Below are 18,439 nucleotides of genomic sequence, written 5' to 3' on the forward strand. Positions count from 1 at the left end.
TTGGGGTTGGGTGTTGGGTTTTTCCTCCTTTGTCTTTTGTCAATGAGGTGGGCTCTGCGGTCTTCTTCAAAGGAGGTTGCTGCCCGCCGAACTGTGAGGCGCCAAGATGCACGGTTTGAGGCGAGATCAGCCCACTGGCGGTGGTCAATGGGGCAGGCACCAAGAGATTTCTTTAGGCAGTCCTTGTACCTCTTCTTTGGTGCACCTCTGTCTCGGTGGCCAGTGGAGAGCTCGCCATATAACACGATCTTGGGAAGACGATGGTCCTCCATTCTGGAGACGTGACCTACCCAGCGCAGATGGATCTTCAGCAGTGTGGATTTGATGCTGTCGGCCTCTGCCATCTCGAGTACTTCGATGTTGGTGATGAAGTCGCTCCAATGAATGTTGAGGATGGAGTGGAGACAACGCTGGTGGAAGCGTTCTAGGAGCCGTAGGTGATGCCGGTAGAGGACCCATGATTCGGAGCCGAACAGGAGTGTGGGTATGACAACGGCTCTGTATACGCTAATCTTTGTGAGCATTGGGTAGAATGCAAGAAAAAGTATAAGGAGGCTCCTATCATAAGGGAAGAGATTATCAGACAAGAATATATGTATTTTAATGGAACAATAAGAGGAAGCAGGTGAGGATATTTGGTTATTGTGCTGCAACAAGGAAGATGAATCAATCATATATGAGAAATGGCAAGTCGTTGCCATACATGCCCCACTATGATAAAACATTTTTGGAAGCAGCGCCTAAACCTTTTTTTGTTCTCTGGACAGAAGTACACATGAATGGTCACGGAAAATCACTCAACGGATAAAACCAAACTGCAGCAAAAAACGAAAAGTTTCCCTTCTCTTTGATCACTTGGAGCCAGAAGAGCTGGCTGAACACCTAACCTACCTCGAGTTCAAGTCCTTTCGCAGGATATCTGTAAGTCTGATGCCAACTATATTAGAAAAAGGATAATAGTCTGATTTTTTTTTAATATTGTCTCCTTTTAAGATTCACATACCTACAAATAAACTATACAGTAAGCAATTGTGAGAGTTCTCTAAATGCTTGGGAAATTAAGTACTGGCAACAACAAAAAATCTGAAGACAATTATCTGTTTACAGTACATTCACACTCTGATCATCAAATCTGCAGTAAATGTGCCCCCACCTCACTTAGGATTTCAAGGATTGCTTTATATTGCCACTTCTAAAATCCCATTTGAAAAGCTAACAATTTGTTATTGAGGTGATCTCCATGGTGAGAACTAGATCTGCACAAATAAATTTCTGATAATTTTGCTGCAGTGAGAAATGCCTTGACCATTCTTTCCAGAAAATACACAGAGCCTATAATATTTCTAATGCACATTGACACCCAAAGCAAAGACAATTGATTTTTAAAAAAATAACCTCAATAATATCGTCTCTATTGCAATATGGATATGTTAGCATACAGCAATCTCCGATAAATAAATTATATTATCAGATAATCTCTTTGTGGACTTGATCTGTGATAAATGTACACCAGGTCATAGAGAGCTTCCTATTTTTAGTTTTGAGTGGAGTCTTGTCATTTTCTCTGACCACCTAAACGAGCAGCTGGTGCTTTTGTTCATCATCTCATTTGAAAGGAATCTCCACTGACTGTGCAATCCATTTTTATGTACCAACGAGTCTTCAACATTTTATGTTCTGGAAAGGGCCTTGTGCCTAAAATAAGTAAGAAATAAGAGCAGGAATGGATTCCTTGGCCTCACAAACCTGCTCGACCATTGGCTGAGGTGAAAGCATTGACTGCCTTTTGCTCTATATGGATTCCGCATGATGTACTGATTGTCGCCAGCAATTTTGTGTAACCAGACTAGATCCCAGCATCTGCAGATCTTAATGTTTACCTCTCTTCAGCAACAATTTGCTTTCTCATCTGATCCTCGACTTCCTTAGATTCCATAAGTCTGTTCATCTCAAATTCTGTTAATCATCTCTGTGATTGAGCATTTACCATCCTTTTTGGGCAGAGAATGCCAGTGATTCACAATACTGAGAGCTGCAATTCCTCTGTCCTCATTTCTAAATATATGATCTTTTATCCTGAAACCATTCTAGATTTTCCACCCAGCGGAAACAACTTTTCAGCCTCCACACTTAAAGTATATCAGGCAGTTGTTTATTTCCCAGGAGTCAATTGAGAAAATATATATTGCCTTGTATCCAGTGCTGTCATACTTACAGAGATAAACCAAATTTGTACATTGTCTTTCACAGTGTCGAAGTGTCTATAGGTGCTTTCAGAATTGCCGAATGTAAAGCCGCCTAAATTACCCAAATGCGGCTCTCAGGTGGCCACCTGAAAGTGGAGAACCCGGCCCGAGGAGCCCTTACCTAACCTTCCTCAGGGAGGTATATTCTCCGGCTCGGAGCGCTCCCCCAGGCACCTGAAAGCAGCAGGGCAAAGCGGCTAGCAGGCTGCTGACAGTCAACTGGCGACCCGCTGATAGCCACCCTCCCCGTTGGTGACAGCTATCCTCCCCACTGTGGACCGGGGACAGTGTGGGACAGGAGTCACCGTTTGGACTGGGGACAGTGTGGAACAGGAATCCCCGCTGCATACACCTACCCTTCCCTCTGCCTGACAGTCCCCTGGCGGGGTTGGGGTGGCCAGCGGGGGGACTGCAGGGTTGGGGCGGCCGGCGGGGGGGACTGCAGGGTTGGGGCGGCCGGCGAGGGGACTGCAGGGTTGGGGCGGCCGGCGGGGGGACTGCAGGGATGGGGCGACTGGCGGGGGGACTGCAGGGTTGGGGCGACCGGCGCGGGACTTCAGGTCCCGCAGTCCCCCGCCAGCTGCCCCAACCTCGCAGTCCCGCTCCGGGGGGCTGTCAGGCAGCAGGGAGGTGAGCTGTCAGACGGCTGCCCCGCCCAGACTCAGGAGTCAGCATTTGCTCCAAGGCACCTCTCCACACTTCAGACCTTTGAGGTGGCAGAACACCGCCTTCAGCGCTGTCACCTGAACGTCCCTTCTCAGACACCTGCAGCCACTCTGGATCCGTATTCTCCAGGCGATTCCACCTGAGAGCGGCTTATAACTGTGTCACGACTTACTTTCTCATGTACTCCAATGTCTTGCGGTAACGCTCAACTCTGTTTGCCTTTCTACTTATTTGTGAATACTTGTTTTCTGTTTTTAAAGTGTTCTATATGTTTTTTTTCCCCTTCCAAATTTGGTTTGTTTGCATTTACCACAATATATCCCATCTGCAACTTTCTTGCTCACTGACTTAAGCTGGCTGAATATTCTCTGGCAACCTCTTTGCAACTTTGTAAATTACTTTCCCACCCAGCTTTGTAACATCAGCAGATGTGGATACATTACAAACAATTCCTTTGTATTTGTCATTAATGTAGATTATAAAAGCTGAGAACCCAGCACATATCCTCACGGCCCTCATTACTTACAGCCTGCCCATGTGCCAGTGTGCCAGCCTGCCAATGTGCCAGTGCCCGTGTGAAAACTCTTCCTCCTTCTATTTTAGTCGACTAACCAATTCTGGATCTGTGCCACCCAATTAAATTAAATAATTTTAAAAATAAACACCCGATTCCATATTGATAATGTATTTTGAGTAATAATTTTTAGTGTGCAATTTACCAACTGCCATAGGAAATTCCAAATATCCACTCACTTCCCTTTACCTACCCTGCTAGTCACATTCTTAAAAATCTCCAATTTATTAAACTGATTTAGAAGCACAAATGATGAAACTAAGCCTCCGTTGACATTCAGCATTATTTCAACTAAATAATATACATGAGATGCTTTGTGGGCAGTGACTAATTAAGTTTTGCCACTGACACCAAATATGACTGTCCTTGACTGTGCAGAAGCCGTCCATCTGTATTTACAGGTTGGTAGAATCCTTAAAGTGCAGGAAGTTTAATTTGCACATTTTCATTTTAAGTTTCTGTCATCTAAAGGAAAGTTATGTCTAAATAATTAACAGTAATTGTGACTTCAGCAATTACCTTTCTTTCAAAGGTTGTCTCACCATTTAAAGGTAGGATGAGACCAAGTAGATGAAAACGGATAACAATCAGAAAATGACTAGATTTTTCTTTACCCAGTTTTCAGATTATCAGAATTATATATTGACTGGCTGTGTAAAGGATAATCCCATGATGGAACGCTCTGTTGCTTTGTGTAATGGCATCTCACAGTGGGTCCAGCTTATGGTTCTCAGTAGGCCTACACCACAACTACGAGCTGAAGTCTTCATCAAATTTATTTGTGTGGCTCAGGTATGATGGTGCTTGTGTTCTTGTGAAATCTACAAATAGTTTTGTCAGAATATTATTGTCACGGTGAATGATTAGAATGTTTGTAAATGGTGCAGATCCTAATTGTACAGTAAATCCCTTGGTATCTGGCACCTATAGAGATTGGTAGATGTATGTTGTATTTTCCAGTTTCTTGTGACTTACTCTCTCATTGCCTACATTAAGAATAAACAGTTTAAAAAAAACAAAAATACTATACTGTACTTATACTGAACAAACTTCACTTGCATGAATATATAAACATTAAAGCATTTTACTTTATTTTCAGCCACATTCTTTGAAAATATTTAATCATTGCTGCATCTGCAGGTTCCTCCCCCCTCCACAGAGCTGCCCGAAAGATGAAAGTTAACCTCCACCCTTTCCCCAAGCTTACAGATAAAGCCCCTGACAGGGGCAACTCTTACTTAGCAACCAGGGATAAGGATGCACTTTAAAAGAGTCACCTCTGCAGGGAGCAACATCAACCATCTTTTCATCCTAAGCGATGCATTGCAGTTTCATACAACTCTATTTAAACAGCTACTACAAGCAATAGACAACAGACTCGCCAAGGCAAATAGCGCCTTTGGAAGACTACACAAAAGAGTCTGGAAAAACAACCAACTGAAAAACCTCACAAAGATAAGCGTATACAGAGCCGTTGTCATACCCACACTCCTGTTCGGCTCCGAATCATGGGTCCTCTACCGGCACCACCTACGGCTCCTAGAACGCTTCCACCAGCGTTGTCTCCGCTCCATCCTCAACATCCATTGGAGCGCTTTCATCCCTAACGTCGAAGTACTCGAGATGGCAGAGGTCGACAGCATCGAGTCCACGCTGCTGAAGATCCAGCTGCGCTGGATGGGTCACGTTCATTAAAATCAGTGTCAACTTCACTCCTCTGTGTGTGTGTCTTCTTTCCGAGCTAGAACCTCAAGATATGCCACAGTGGTGACCCCGAGTGGTCCAAATGGCATTTTTGGACCCAACGTTGGATATAGAGATTGAGGACCAACCTTCAATCATCGCAGTCTCCCTGAAGCTGCTGAGCTTCTGGACTTTGCAGCCATGGGTGTGGTTCCAGCAAGCCGAGGCACAGTCCGCCAATGACTGCCCTCGACGAGGACACCATGGCCTGGATCACTGATTTTCTTTAGCAGACCCCGGAGCAAGGGAAGTAGCTACTAACCTGCACTTTCAGGCTCTCGAAGCATGAGCGTGATGGCCAACTGTTGCATATGGACGGTTTTGGGGACAGAGCCCCTTGCACCCTCATGAGCAACATGCTCGCTCTCAATGATGGCCACACCTCATGCCCACTGTTTCAACAAATCTTCCTGGAGTAGTTCAACAAGTGAGCAGCCAGAAAGCCCGCCGATGAACCCCACCAGTGAGCCGTACTGGGGTTCAGAGGCTCGTCAATGCTACTCCCCCTCCACGTTCCTGGGAAATGCCAGAGCCGGCCATTGTTGATGGCTGCCTCGGCCGGCATACGTCAAAGCCTGTTTCATATATGAGACTCCTTGTCAGGCCGCCTGTTCCTGGCTGACACTGGGGCTCAGGTCAGTGTCCTTCCCCCACCACCCCCGCCTCCGATGTCTACAGCTGAAGGATGAGCTGAGAACTGAGGGCTGCCAATAATTCAAACATATGCATCTTCAGCACCTGCACCATCCCCCTTCTTCTCAGCAACTGCCATTTTAACTGGACGTTCGCTTTGGCATCCATTCGACAGCCACTCCTGGGGGTCAACTTCCTCCGTGCCATCTGGTGGACCGTAAGGGGCAGAGGCTGGTACACTCAAAGTCTTTCCCGTCCCTTTCACTTGGTGGCAATAGGCTCACTGTCCCGCACCTACATTCTGAGACTGCCACTGACAATGTTTTTGCATGCATTATTGCTGAATTTCTTTCCATTTCAATGCCACATTTCACCTCTACAACACCCAAAAATGGGGTGTGGCACCAGATCCTCACTAGGGGACCTCCCCTCCATGCCAGGGTGCGCCGTCTGCCACTTGAGAAGCTTCACCTGGCAAGTGAGGAATTCCGTAAAATGGAGGAGCTTGGCGTTGTACAGTGGTCTAAGAGTCCATAGGCCTCACCACTCCATATGGTGCCCAAAGCAGCAGGAGGGTAGAGACTACTGAAGCCTCAACATTACCACCATGACTGACAAGATTTCACTGTGAACCTTCAGGGGGCCGAGTATTCTCAAAAATTGACTTAATCTGGGGCTAACATCAAATTCCAGTCCACCCGGATGATATCACCCCCTTTGAACTTTTTGAATTCCTCCAGATGCCTGTCAGATTAAAAAATGCAGCACAAACCTTCCAGAGGTTAATGGACCAGGATCTCAAATTTGTTTTCATCTATCTTGATGATATTCTCTGACCACGCCACTCACTTTAGACTTTTGTGCACTTCCCTGAGTGAGTATGGGTTGACCAGTAACATGGCAAAATGCCAGTTTGGCCATGAGACTATTGTCTTCTTGGGGCATCAGATTAATAAAGGTGGGGCCAGGCCATTGCCTGAGAAGATGAAAGCCATTCAGTCATTTGCCAGGCCAAATACAGTCAAGGGCCGACAAGAATTTGCCAATATGATTAATTTTTACCATCGATTCATACCGGCAGCGGCCTGCATTTTGACACCATTATTCTCCCTCATTTTCAGTCACAAGAAAGACATTATATGGATGAATTGAGGCAGCTGAGGCTTTCCAATCTGCTCAGGATGCTACTGGTGCACCCTATATCTGATGCCCTGACGGCCCTCACTGTAGATGCCTCCAATACATCAGTCGGGGATGTGCTCGAGCAGCTGGTGCATGGACAATGGCAGCTACTAGCCTTTCTTAGCAAGCACCTTCGGCCACTGGAACTGAAATACAGTGTGTCCAACCGTGAACTGTTGGCCCTGTATCTGGCAGTGAGGCATTTCCGATATTTCCTAGACAGCAGGAAATTCCAGATCTTCACCGACCATAAACCACTTATCTTTGCTTTCAGCAAAGTTTCAGATCCATGATCAGCCAGGCAAAAGAGACACCTTTCTTATATTTCAGAATTCTCCCCTGACATTAATCACATCGCAGGAAAATCCAAATGTGGTGGCTGACATATTGTCCCAACCCACCATTTCTGCCATACATGCCCCAACCCCAGGCATCGACTACATGAACCTGGTGAAAGCACAATAGGCGGATCCCAATGCCCCTGGACGTCGGACTGCAGTAACTGGCCTGCAGCTGGAGGACATCCCAATCGGTCCAGGTGAAATGACTATTGTATGACATAACTACCATTAAGCCACACCCAATCATCCCAGCCAATTGGAAAATAGAAATTTTTGACATGGTCCAAAATCTGGCACACCCCTCCACTGTCAGAATGGTAGCTGACCGATTCATCTGGCATGGCCTCCAAAAAGAGGTCAGCCAGTGGGCAAGGACTTGCACAAAATGTCAGTCTAAGATCCAGACACACATTAAGGCCCCTTCCCAGACTTTCGAACCACCATGTTAAATGTTCAGCCACGTACACGTGGACATTGTTGGCTCACTACCGGTGTCATGGGGTGCCTGATACCTGCTCACTATTGTAGACCTTTCGACCAGGTGGCCTGAAGCAGTCCCATTACCTGAGGTTTCCACCGAGACATGTGCTAGGGCCCTGCTAAACAACTGGGTGGCACACTTTGGAGTCCTAGAACATCTCACCTCCAATAGGGGAGCCCAATTTACCTCCAGTCTATGGACAGCCTTGGCCAATGCCCTGGGAATCTAACTCCATCAGACAATGGCATATTACCCAGAAGCCAATGGATTGGTGGAGAAGTTCCATAGGTACCTCAAATCAGCCCTCATGGCCAGACTCTCAGCATCCAACTGGACAGATGAACTGCTGTGGGTCCTCCTGGGCATCTGAACTGCACCCATGAAGGATTTCAACACATCTGCAGCCAAGATGGTGTACAGTGTGCCCTTAGTCATCCTGGGCAAATTCTTGATTAGTACCCCAGAAGACCCACCAGATACTGCCTTAGCCAGATTGTGCAAATGCTTGGGAATGCTCACCCCAACACTTCCCAAAATGCATTGCCATCCCCAATATATGGTCTCCCAAAGACCTTAAGAACTGTAAATATGTTTTCGTGAGGCGCGACGCTCACCAGCCACCGCTCCAAAGATTATACAAGGGGCCATATCACATCCTCTGACTCAATGAGTTCATCTGCATTCTGGACATCGGCGGTAGAGAAGAGACTTTCATGATTGATGGACTCAAACTGGCACATTTGGACAGCAATCAACTAATCACACTCTCAATGCCTTGCCGCAGGGGCAGGCCCTCCAAAGGTAATAATACCTCTCCTATCACCGGTTCTGGGGGGGGGTTGTCATAGTGGGCCACAGCCATTGCTGCAGACCGACGTAGAAGACGCTGTTCAAACACAGCAATCAAGTGGACTCTCACGAAGCGTCAGCGACCTGTTTCCATAGGCCACTGCAAAATGGGCTCTGCCAGCCAATTGCCAGCGATGGATTGCAAAAGAGCCAATCGGCGTCCAGGGCGGCACAAACCACACCTGTCAACAAACTGCAGCAAAACAGACCAAACCCACCAATCAGAGCCTGAAGGGGCACGGGTTACGCCTGTCGATCACATGACAGCCAGGGTCTTCCACACCACCTAAAAGAGAGCAGCCAGTTCATTAAAATCAGTGTCAGCTGCATTCCTCGCTGTGTGTGTCTTCTTTCCGAGCTAGAACCTCAAGACATGGGGAGTGTGGAGACACAAAGGGATCTGGGAATACAGATATATAATTCCCTGAAAGTGGTATCACAGATAGACAGGGTTGTAAAGAAAGCTTTTGGCATCTTAACCATATAACCATTTACGGAGCGGAAACAGGCCATGTTGGCCTTTCAAGTCCACACCGGTTCACTAGAACAACTGTTAACCATCTTATCCTTCATAAATCAAAGTACTGAGTACAGGAGTTGGGACGTTATGGTGAGGTTGTACAAGAATTTGTGAGGCCAAATTTGGAGTATTGTGTGCAGTTCTGGTCGCCAAACTACATGAAGGATATCAGTAAGATTGAAAAAGTGCAGAGGAGATTTACTACAATGTTGCCAGGTCTTCAGGAGTTGAGTTACAGGGAAAGATTAAACAGATTAGGACTTTGAACCTTGGAACATAGAAGAATGAGGGGAGATTTGATAGAGGTTTATAAAATTATGAGGATATAGACAAAGTAAATGCGAGTAGGATCTTCCCACATAGGTTAGGAGAGAAAAAAAATGAGAGGACATGGTTTTAGGGTAAAAGGGGAAAGGTTTAGGGGGATCTTCTTCACTCAGAGAGTGGTGGGAGTGTGGAACGAGCTACCATCTGGCGTGGTAAATACAGGCTCACTTTTAAGTTTTAAGAATAAATTGGGTAGATACATGGATGGAAGAAGTCTGGAAGGTTATGGACAGGGTGATCAATGGGACTAGCGGAATAATATTTCAGCATTCACTAGATGGACCTCTTTGCTGTAGTGTTCTATGTATTCACACCTTAATAAAGCAGTGGATCACAGAGTTTCAATCTCATGCAACCTTGAAATTCAAGATCAAACAAAATCTCAGCAAAATCTAAATGATTGCTCTATCGTCAGTTCATAATTGGTAAGGGAATTTTTTTTTAACCGTTAATATGTGCCAATAAATATTTCAGATAACATTTTTATGTTTTGAATCTGGGTGGTGATTATAATTATGGGTTACAGTACAGTAAATTGAAATCATACGTAGCTCTGCCATTTCTCTCATCTGATTCAGAATGCATTGTTGTTTGGTTTTCTCCTCAGAAACTACAGCAACTGCAGAACTTTAATACACTAATGGCAGTGGTTGGAGGTTTGTGTCACAGTTCAATCTCCAGACTCAAGGAAACAAGTGCCTGTGTCCCCCATGAAGTTAATAAGGTTGGTGTTTCTCTTGGAGTGAATCTACACAAGAGCTTGTGATGTTGCAGGACTGATAGTAACTTTATTACATTTGATAAAAGTTGCAACCTGGACCTTACTACCATGGGGCCATCATCCCTTCTTGCTGTCTGTGGTCAAATCTTGCCTGAGCTTCATGTTACCTGAGAATTGGTGCTAAAGACCTGACTCTGGGTTCTGTTGCCAGTCATTTGCATTCCACACTGATACATTCAAGAAGTAGAATGATTGAGGCCTCAGACAATAGAAAAGAGGGGAACAGTATCTGATTGCAGTAACTTTCAATCCCCTACTCCCTATGAAAGGTGCAACTCATTCTGGGCAATAGTTAAATGTATCTAACATCTTGTACATGTATGACTTTATAAATCTTCACATGTAATCCTGTATATGTTAAAGACCATTTGATTGGAGAACTATACTCTAGTGTAGCTGTTAGGGCCGCTACCTCACAATACCAATGAACTGGGCTCAGTCCTAAGTTGTTGGGCTCTCTTTGTGGAACTTGCTTTGTTCCTTCAGTTCGTTTTTCCCCAGTTTCTGCTAAGTTCTGATTTTAGTAACTTCCACAGAAAGATGCTGATCAATACATGCACAATCACATACTGAACAGTACCTCCATCGTCACATGCTGGGCAAAAGCTCCACACACAGCACATGCTCTCTAAAATGTTGCATTTTCGCCTGTACATTTACAATTTTTCATGTGTGAACCTATATAATGTATTTGACTGTGAGAGACATTACTAACAAACCCAATGAAGTCTTTGGCAAATACCCACAAACATGAAACTTTCAGCAGATATCATTTTGTGAAAAATACCAATTGGAACTCCGACTGATCTATTTTTGTTCAGGAGTTTTTCTGCTATCACCCAGTCGAGAACTTTGCACTAATGTCTGAAAGCCTCATTCCAAGACATCACAACTACTTTAAATAGTTAAAATGAGTGGGTTAAATGTTCTTCCTCCGTGTTTTAATACAAGAGTAAAATGTGTAACATTTCCCCACGTCATGCATCCTTTTTGAAAGATGATACCTTATCAAAGATTTACACTATCTGCTTGTGCCATCAATTTCAAATTATATTTTTGCACTGGAGAATTACGATGTGAGATGAAGAATACACAAATTGAATGAATTTTACACTGTAAACTTTCTGTAATTCTAAGAAAAAGACTATTTTTCCATACAACATTAGCTGACGTAATGAAGGCAACCTAATTATAGTTCTATAAAAGTAACATGTACATATTGAGAAAAGTCTAATTAGCTAGCTCCCCAAGAAACTTTTCAAAGTATTATCTCTTACATATTTTTTAATTATTAAGACTGACCATGCTGTTATCTCTTCAAAATCCTGCAGCATCTTCTCAAAACTTTTCTTGTCACTTTGGCAGAAGTGATTCAAAATTAAGTCCTGATCCTGGAGGATTTCTCTTTTAACTCTGGATCTTATTGTATCTTACAGCCAAATCTCACATCATAAGAGATCTGTCAGACCAAATCCCATTCTGAACTGACAGATCAATACCTGCCTGTGAACAGAAAGAAAGTAATGAAGGTTTTAAAATGTGTTATCAAGAATAGAACAATCACTGATTTGACCATTAAATAGGAAATACATGATTCCTGGAGCCTCAGTACCAATGGTAGTTGACTCCAAGCAGTTTACAATCTCACATGAACAAGCTGCTTTTGTAAATGATCAAATAGAGTGTTAGACAACTCCAGCCAGCTAATGTAATGCTGAATCCGGTATTTTGCATTTATATCAACTTCTGTTGTTTTTATTCCTAACATTTTATTCTGTTCTCTCACAGCTATAAAATGGAAATAATATGGTTAAGCAAAATTATTCATTTAGGTAAGAACAATCAAAATGTGCCATCTTGGAATTTTCAATGCAGGTAATGAATGAAATGACTGAGCTGCTTTCATCCAGTGGAAACTATAACAGCTATCGACGAATGTATGGTGATTGCACAGACTTCAAGATTCCTATTCTGGGTGTCCACCTGAAAGATCTTATCTCATTACATGAAGCCTTACCAGACTATGTAGAAGATAGCAAGATTAATGTACACAAACTACAGATTCTGTACAACCACATCAATGAGCTTGTCCAGCTTCAGAACACTGTACCACCTCTGGAAGCAAACAAGGACCTGGTGCATTTGCTCACTGTAAGTTGGTCTTTACACTTACTGTAATAAGACTGATGCTTGTGCTATGACCTTCCCAACAATGAGGCAATCAATCTCAAAAATGAAATAATAAATGCAAACAAATTGCATAATTTATATAATTAAATGATAATCTAAAGGTGTTCACAGTTATTTCAGTGCAAGGTGTTATCGTTGAAATAATCTGATCCAGACTAAATGGCAAAATGCAACTATTGTGATTCTTCAGGGTAAATGCTGACGTTTCAAGATTTCAATGCAAGTTCTGAACCTTTCTAGCTGAGCTCTGATGGCACTTTCCTGGCTGGTGCTGACAATGCCCTTCACATGGAATCCAGGGGTAGAATAGAAGCTTGCTCAGATAATCCACCATTAATGCTGATTTGGGCCCAGAATTAAGTTCACTCTTTTGATTGAAAGCTGAGGCTCAGTTTGAATGATTTGCTCTCTCTGGTGATTTGAATGAGGCAACACAAGTTTTGATGGATGTAATCCTCTGGTCTGGTAGAAATTGACTTCCATTCCAAGTTTGCAACTCGCTTCAGATGCAGATCCTGTGATGACTAACCTTTGCCCTGAAATTGAAACCATATCTTCTCAGTCTATCACAATCATCAACTTCTGGGTCCAAACCAAATTAGGACTGGACCAGGTTTCTTGATAATGACAGCAACCCCATAGAGAGATCTACACACAGTAGAAGTTATAAATGTTATCGATAAAGATTATAAAAATTAAAGATTTTCTATTAAACATTCAAATTTGGAACATAAAAAATATTGGTACAATTTTATTCCTTAAGTGTGATTAAAGATGCCATTAATTCAAGTTAAAAAATGTAATCACTTGACAGCCTTAAATTGGATCAAATAGCCAGGTTTATCCATAAGAATGAAGTCTTATTTATTATAATTTTTTAATTTAATTTAATAAAAGCACTATGATTTTGAATGTCTCTTACATGGATCCTAAAATAGTATTGAATGCTGTTAAAACATGTCCATCATATCATCATGACCTGATTATAACTAATACTATATTGTACCAGCTAACCCAGACAGTTCAGAACTTTTGACGTTTTTTTTTTTCTTTCTTCTGAAGGCTTCTGAAATTTTCATCTATTTGAGAATAAAACAAAATTTTTACTCAAGTTAAACTTATAATGTAAGAAACTTGTAATTTACCTGGTAATCATTTCCACATAAATTTAGACCTTATTTGTGATAATGCACCACTAAAGTGGAAAAAGTAAAACTTTCAGCTGCCATCTTCTAGATGGCTTTTCATTCATTAGTTTTTATCTACACAATATATCAAATTTAATTGGAAATCATTTGCACAGTTTACTTCCGAACAAAGTAATAAACAAAACAAAGAAATGACTGTAAGTAACAAGTCTTCTGCCCTTAACTCTTGAATCCAGTGCTAATACCATTGTGGTTATTACGATTCTTGTTTTGAATCACTGTACAGTTAAAGGGCAAATTTGTTTTGAAATTTTGGAATTAACAAGTATTTTTCTCCTCCTCTTTTCCCTCTGAAACCCCCCACTTCCACTAATCTCCTGTTTATAATCACTGCCATTTCTGGTAACAACTCTGGCAGTTTCCACTCACCTGATATTTATGTCCGCCATCCATGGCCGATAGCTCAGCAGTCTTCCCCCAGTTCTTATACTGCGCACCAAATTTAACTTTTATGAAGTTTCACCAGGCTCTAGAGAAAAGGTAAATGGTTACCACTCAGGAAGGTTCTAGTGGGATTCAGAGAGAGACTTGTTTCTTGTTGGACACACACAAACTGATTTCCCACAATCAGTACTTCAGTGGCTTGCCAAAGAAACTTGCCCCATCATGGATTTTTCAAATGATAACCTCTTCTTCCAGGTCACCACTGAGTTCCTCTTGTTTCCCTTATTTCAGGAGAAACTAGTCAGCCATTTCCTTTTGTAAGAACCACAAGGGTTTTTCAACACAGGGCTAATTGAACTCAGAACTCCCAACCTGTTTTCAGAATGGGGTCTTCAATAAGCTGCCAAAAGCCATTGCATGAGTCATCTCTCTCTCTCTCTCACACACACACACACACACACACACACACACACACACACACACACACACACACACACACACACACACACACACACACACACACACACACACACACACACTCTCAGAGAAATCCTGAACAATTTGTATTTTCATAAATTGCTGAAAGAGCTTTTGGATCTGAGTCCTTACTAGCAAACAATTTGTGCATCTCCTAAATATCCAGTTGAGCAGCATTAATGGAGGTATTTCTACTCTCTATATACTTGTGCCTGTCCCGCATCGGACTGGTCAGCCACAAACGAGCCTGCAGCTGACGTGGACTTTTTACCCCCTCCATAAATCTTCGTCCGCGAAGCCAAGCCAAAGAAAAAAAAATACTTGTGGCATAGCTGCTGATAGGGCAAAGAGTTTGGGATGGTACTGAGGCTAGCTAGTGATGAATATGAAAAGAAATATGTTCTCACTTAACTTTACGTACCAGGGGAACTGCTTAAGCAATGAAACCAATGTCAGTCCATTTTGATGCAGCATTGATTTAGGGAAGAGATCTATTTTGATTAGATGCGCATTAAATAGTTGCACAACAATTTTATTTAGTGCCTATGCAGTACACTAATTTTCATTTTGCAATGCCAATTTAAAATGTTTTGCCAGTTTTTACAGTAGTATTCTTGGATTAAACTGTATTCATTTGGTGGCAAGTCAACCAAACGTATTCTTCGGTGATCTTGTAGAGTAACTTATCCACAATGTTTCTGGATAATCAGCGGGAATATATAAATAATGTTTCTGAAATGTTAAAGCATTAATCAACATCTGCTGAAGATGGAATAAGGGGAGACTCCAATATTATCTTCATTTATGTAACCTATTGGTCCTCAATGTAATGAATAACACTTGTTGTAGCAAGATATATGTTCACGGTGAGGATACCTGTGTAATCTTTTCCCAGTAGGATTGTCAGAAATAAGTGAGAGAATCGGAAACAATGTACACAATTTAGAAATTGGATCTTACTCTAAAATATTCTGTATCTGGATTTCTTTAAAAGGCTTTATTGGTGAAGTTGGATCAAGTGTGACTGAAATAACTACTACTTTAATGGAGGCCATGTGTAATCAGAATTACCCGTGTGCTCTGGAGTTATTTGCAATGGTTTGCATCATCAATAAATCATTACTTAAGCTGGAAGAGTATAATATTTCTTATTAGTGGATCTATCAATGTTACAATAAAAGGGACTTGCCAAACATGGGTCACTTGTGTAATGTAGCAAGTGAAAAACAGAAACATTTGTTGAATGCATTTTGGATAACAGATATTCTGCACAATTTCAGCTCTCACTGGATCTTTACTACTCAGAAGATGAAATTTATGAGCTTTCATATGCACGTGAACCGCGAAACAATAAAGCTCCAGTAAGAAAGTTTTTTTCATTTCTATTTCTGTCACTTGATATTGTGATATGCATCGCCACTGATTGTAGCTGCAATCATCTTGTCAGATTTCCAGATAAATTATATATCCTGAGATTGCGGGTGGTGATATTTGAAAGACAATCTGATTTGTACATGATCATATCTGGAGTATTATAGCTCTTTAAGCAAGCATGTAATTGATTTTAGTCTGAAGACGTATAAAATATCTGTGACTCTCTGTTGCAAAAAAATCCTCCGGTATATATAAATTAGATTAAAAGTAATGGACTTTTGTTGATGTTTATGTACAGAGGTCAGTGCTGTTGAGATTGTTAAGCCAAGTTGACTTGAACTGAAAGTGTGTTTTATTTGTAAAATATTTGTGACCACCTTTATTTTGGTAAATTTGGTAACAACCAATTAGCCCTGTGTTCATCTCACTTGGCAACATGCTTAATTTGGGGGAAGTATATTGGCATGGATTGAGGATTGGTTAACTGAGAGTCAGAATTACTGGGTGTTTTTCTGATTGGCAGACAGTAGTAAGTGGGGGGGCTGCAGGGGGTCGGTGCTGGGCCCGCAGCTGTTCATCATTTATATTGATGATTTGGAAGAGGGGACAGAGTGTAGTGGAGCCAAGTTTGCAGATGATACTAAATTAAGTGGAAAAGCAAATTGTGCAGAGGATGTGGAGAGGATGCAAAAGGATATAGTTGTTAGGTGAGATGGGAAAGGATTAGCAGATGAAGTACAATCCACTTTGGTAGGAAAAATAGAAGAGCAGATTATTATTTAAATAGTGAAAAACTGCAGCATGCTGATGTGCAGAAGAACTTGGGAGTGCTTGTGCATGAATCACAAAAAGTTGGGTTACAGGTACAACAGGTTATTAAGAAGGCAAATGGAATGTTGGTCTTCATTGCTAGAGGAATTGAATCAAGAGCAGGGCACTGGTGAGGCTGCACCTGGAGTATTGTGTGCAGTTCTGGTCTCCATACTTGAGGAAGGATATACTGGCCCTGGAGGCAGTCCAGATGAGGTTCACCAGGTTGATCCTGGAGATGAGGGGGTTAACCTACGAGGAGAGATTAAATCATCTGGGATTATTCTCACTCAAATTCAGAAGAATGAGAGGAGATCTTGGTTGGGAAGTTGTTGGAGTTGATTGCCAAGGATGAGGTTACAGAGGATCTGGAGGTACATGACAAAATAGTCCAAAGTCAGCATGGTTTCCTTAAGGGAAAATCTTGCCTGGCAAACCTACGGCAATTTTTTGAAGAAACCCCGTGCAGGCTAGACAAAGGACGTGCACTGGATGTTGTAAATTTCGATTTTAAAAAGGCCTTTGACAAGGTGCTGCACATGAGGTTGCTGAACAGAAGGAAACCAGGAGTGGGAATAAAGGGATCCTATTATGGTTGGCTACCGGTTACTGCCGTATAGCACAGGGGTCAGTGTTGAAGGCACTTCTTTTTATGTTGTATGGTAATGATTTGGATTGCAGAATAATTGGCTTTATGGCTAAGTTTACAGATGATACAAAGGTAGGTGTAGGGGCACGAAGTGAAAAAATCAAGAGGGTGCAGAAAGACTTCGATTAGGAGAATGGGCAAAGAAGAGGCAACTGAAATAGTGTTGGAAAGTGTATGGATATGCATTTGGGTAGAAATAATAAAAGGGCAGACTATTATTTGGTGGGGGAGAAAATTCAAAATTTGGAGGTGCTAATGGACTTGCGAGTCCTTTTGAAGGATATCCTGAAAGTATCCCTCCAGGTTGAGTCAGTGGTAAAGAAGGTAAATGCAATGTTAATATTCCTATTCTTGAGGAATAGGGTACAAGAGCAAGAATGTGATGTTGAGGCTTTATAAGGCACAGGTCAAGCCTCACTTGAAGTTTGGGGTACAGTTTTGGGCTCCTTGTTTAAGAAAGGATGTGCTGGCATTGGAGAAGGTTCAGAGAAGATTTACAAAATTGATTCATGGAATGGAGGGATGAGCATATGATGAACATTTGACGGCTCTTAGAATGTACTCCTTGGACTTCAGAAGAATGAGGGAGGACCACATAGAAGCATTTTGAATGTTGAAAGGCCTGGACAGTGTAGATGTGTCAAAGTTGTTTCCCATGTTGGGGAAGTCTAGGACAAGAGGGCACAACTTCAGGATTGAAGGTCGCCTATTTAAAACAGAGATGCGGAGGAATTTCTTTAGCTTGAGAATGATGAACCTCTGGAATCTCCTACACCGGGTGGCTGTGGAGGCCAGGTCATTGGGTGTATTTAAGGCAGAAATTGACAAGCATCTGAATTGCGGGAGTATCAAAGGTTATGAGGAAAGGGCAGGGCAATGGAGTTGAGTGGGAGAATGGATTACCTCATGATGGAGTGGTAGAGTAAACTCGACAGGCTGAATGGCCTTCTATATCTCATTGTTTTATCCAATTAAGTCAGTTTGGGATCATTTGGACTGAATAT

The 18,439-nt window shown here is 42.3% G+C and overlaps 1 protein-coding gene across 4 annotated transcripts in view; it reads left to right on the plus strand.

The window, feature by feature from the left end:
• Positions 1–18,439, plus strand: part of LOC138753518 (RAS guanyl-releasing protein 1-like) — a 175,816-nt gene that overhangs the window by 143,324 nt on the left and 14,053 nt on the right. For all 4 annotated transcript variants that reach the window (XM_069916636.1, XM_069916633.1, XM_069916638.1 and 1 more), the window contains 5 exons: positions 768–921; positions 4,105–4,278; positions 10,170–10,286; positions 12,219–12,494; positions 15,883–15,963. In XM_069916636.1, the coding sequence (XP_069772737.1) occupies positions 768–921; positions 4,105–4,278; positions 10,170–10,286; positions 12,219–12,494; positions 15,883–15,963 (802 nt within the window). The remainder of the gene's footprint in view (positions 1–767; positions 922–4,104; positions 4,279–10,169; positions 10,287–12,218; positions 12,495–15,882; positions 15,964–18,439) is intronic.

Source organism: Narcine bancroftii, chromosome 2, assembly GCF_036971445.1.
Source record: "Narcine bancroftii isolate sNarBan1 chromosome 2, sNarBan1.hap1, whole genome shotgun sequence".
Taxonomy (NCBI): domain Eukaryota; kingdom Metazoa; phylum Chordata; class Chondrichthyes; order Torpediniformes; family Narcinidae; genus Narcine; species Narcine bancroftii.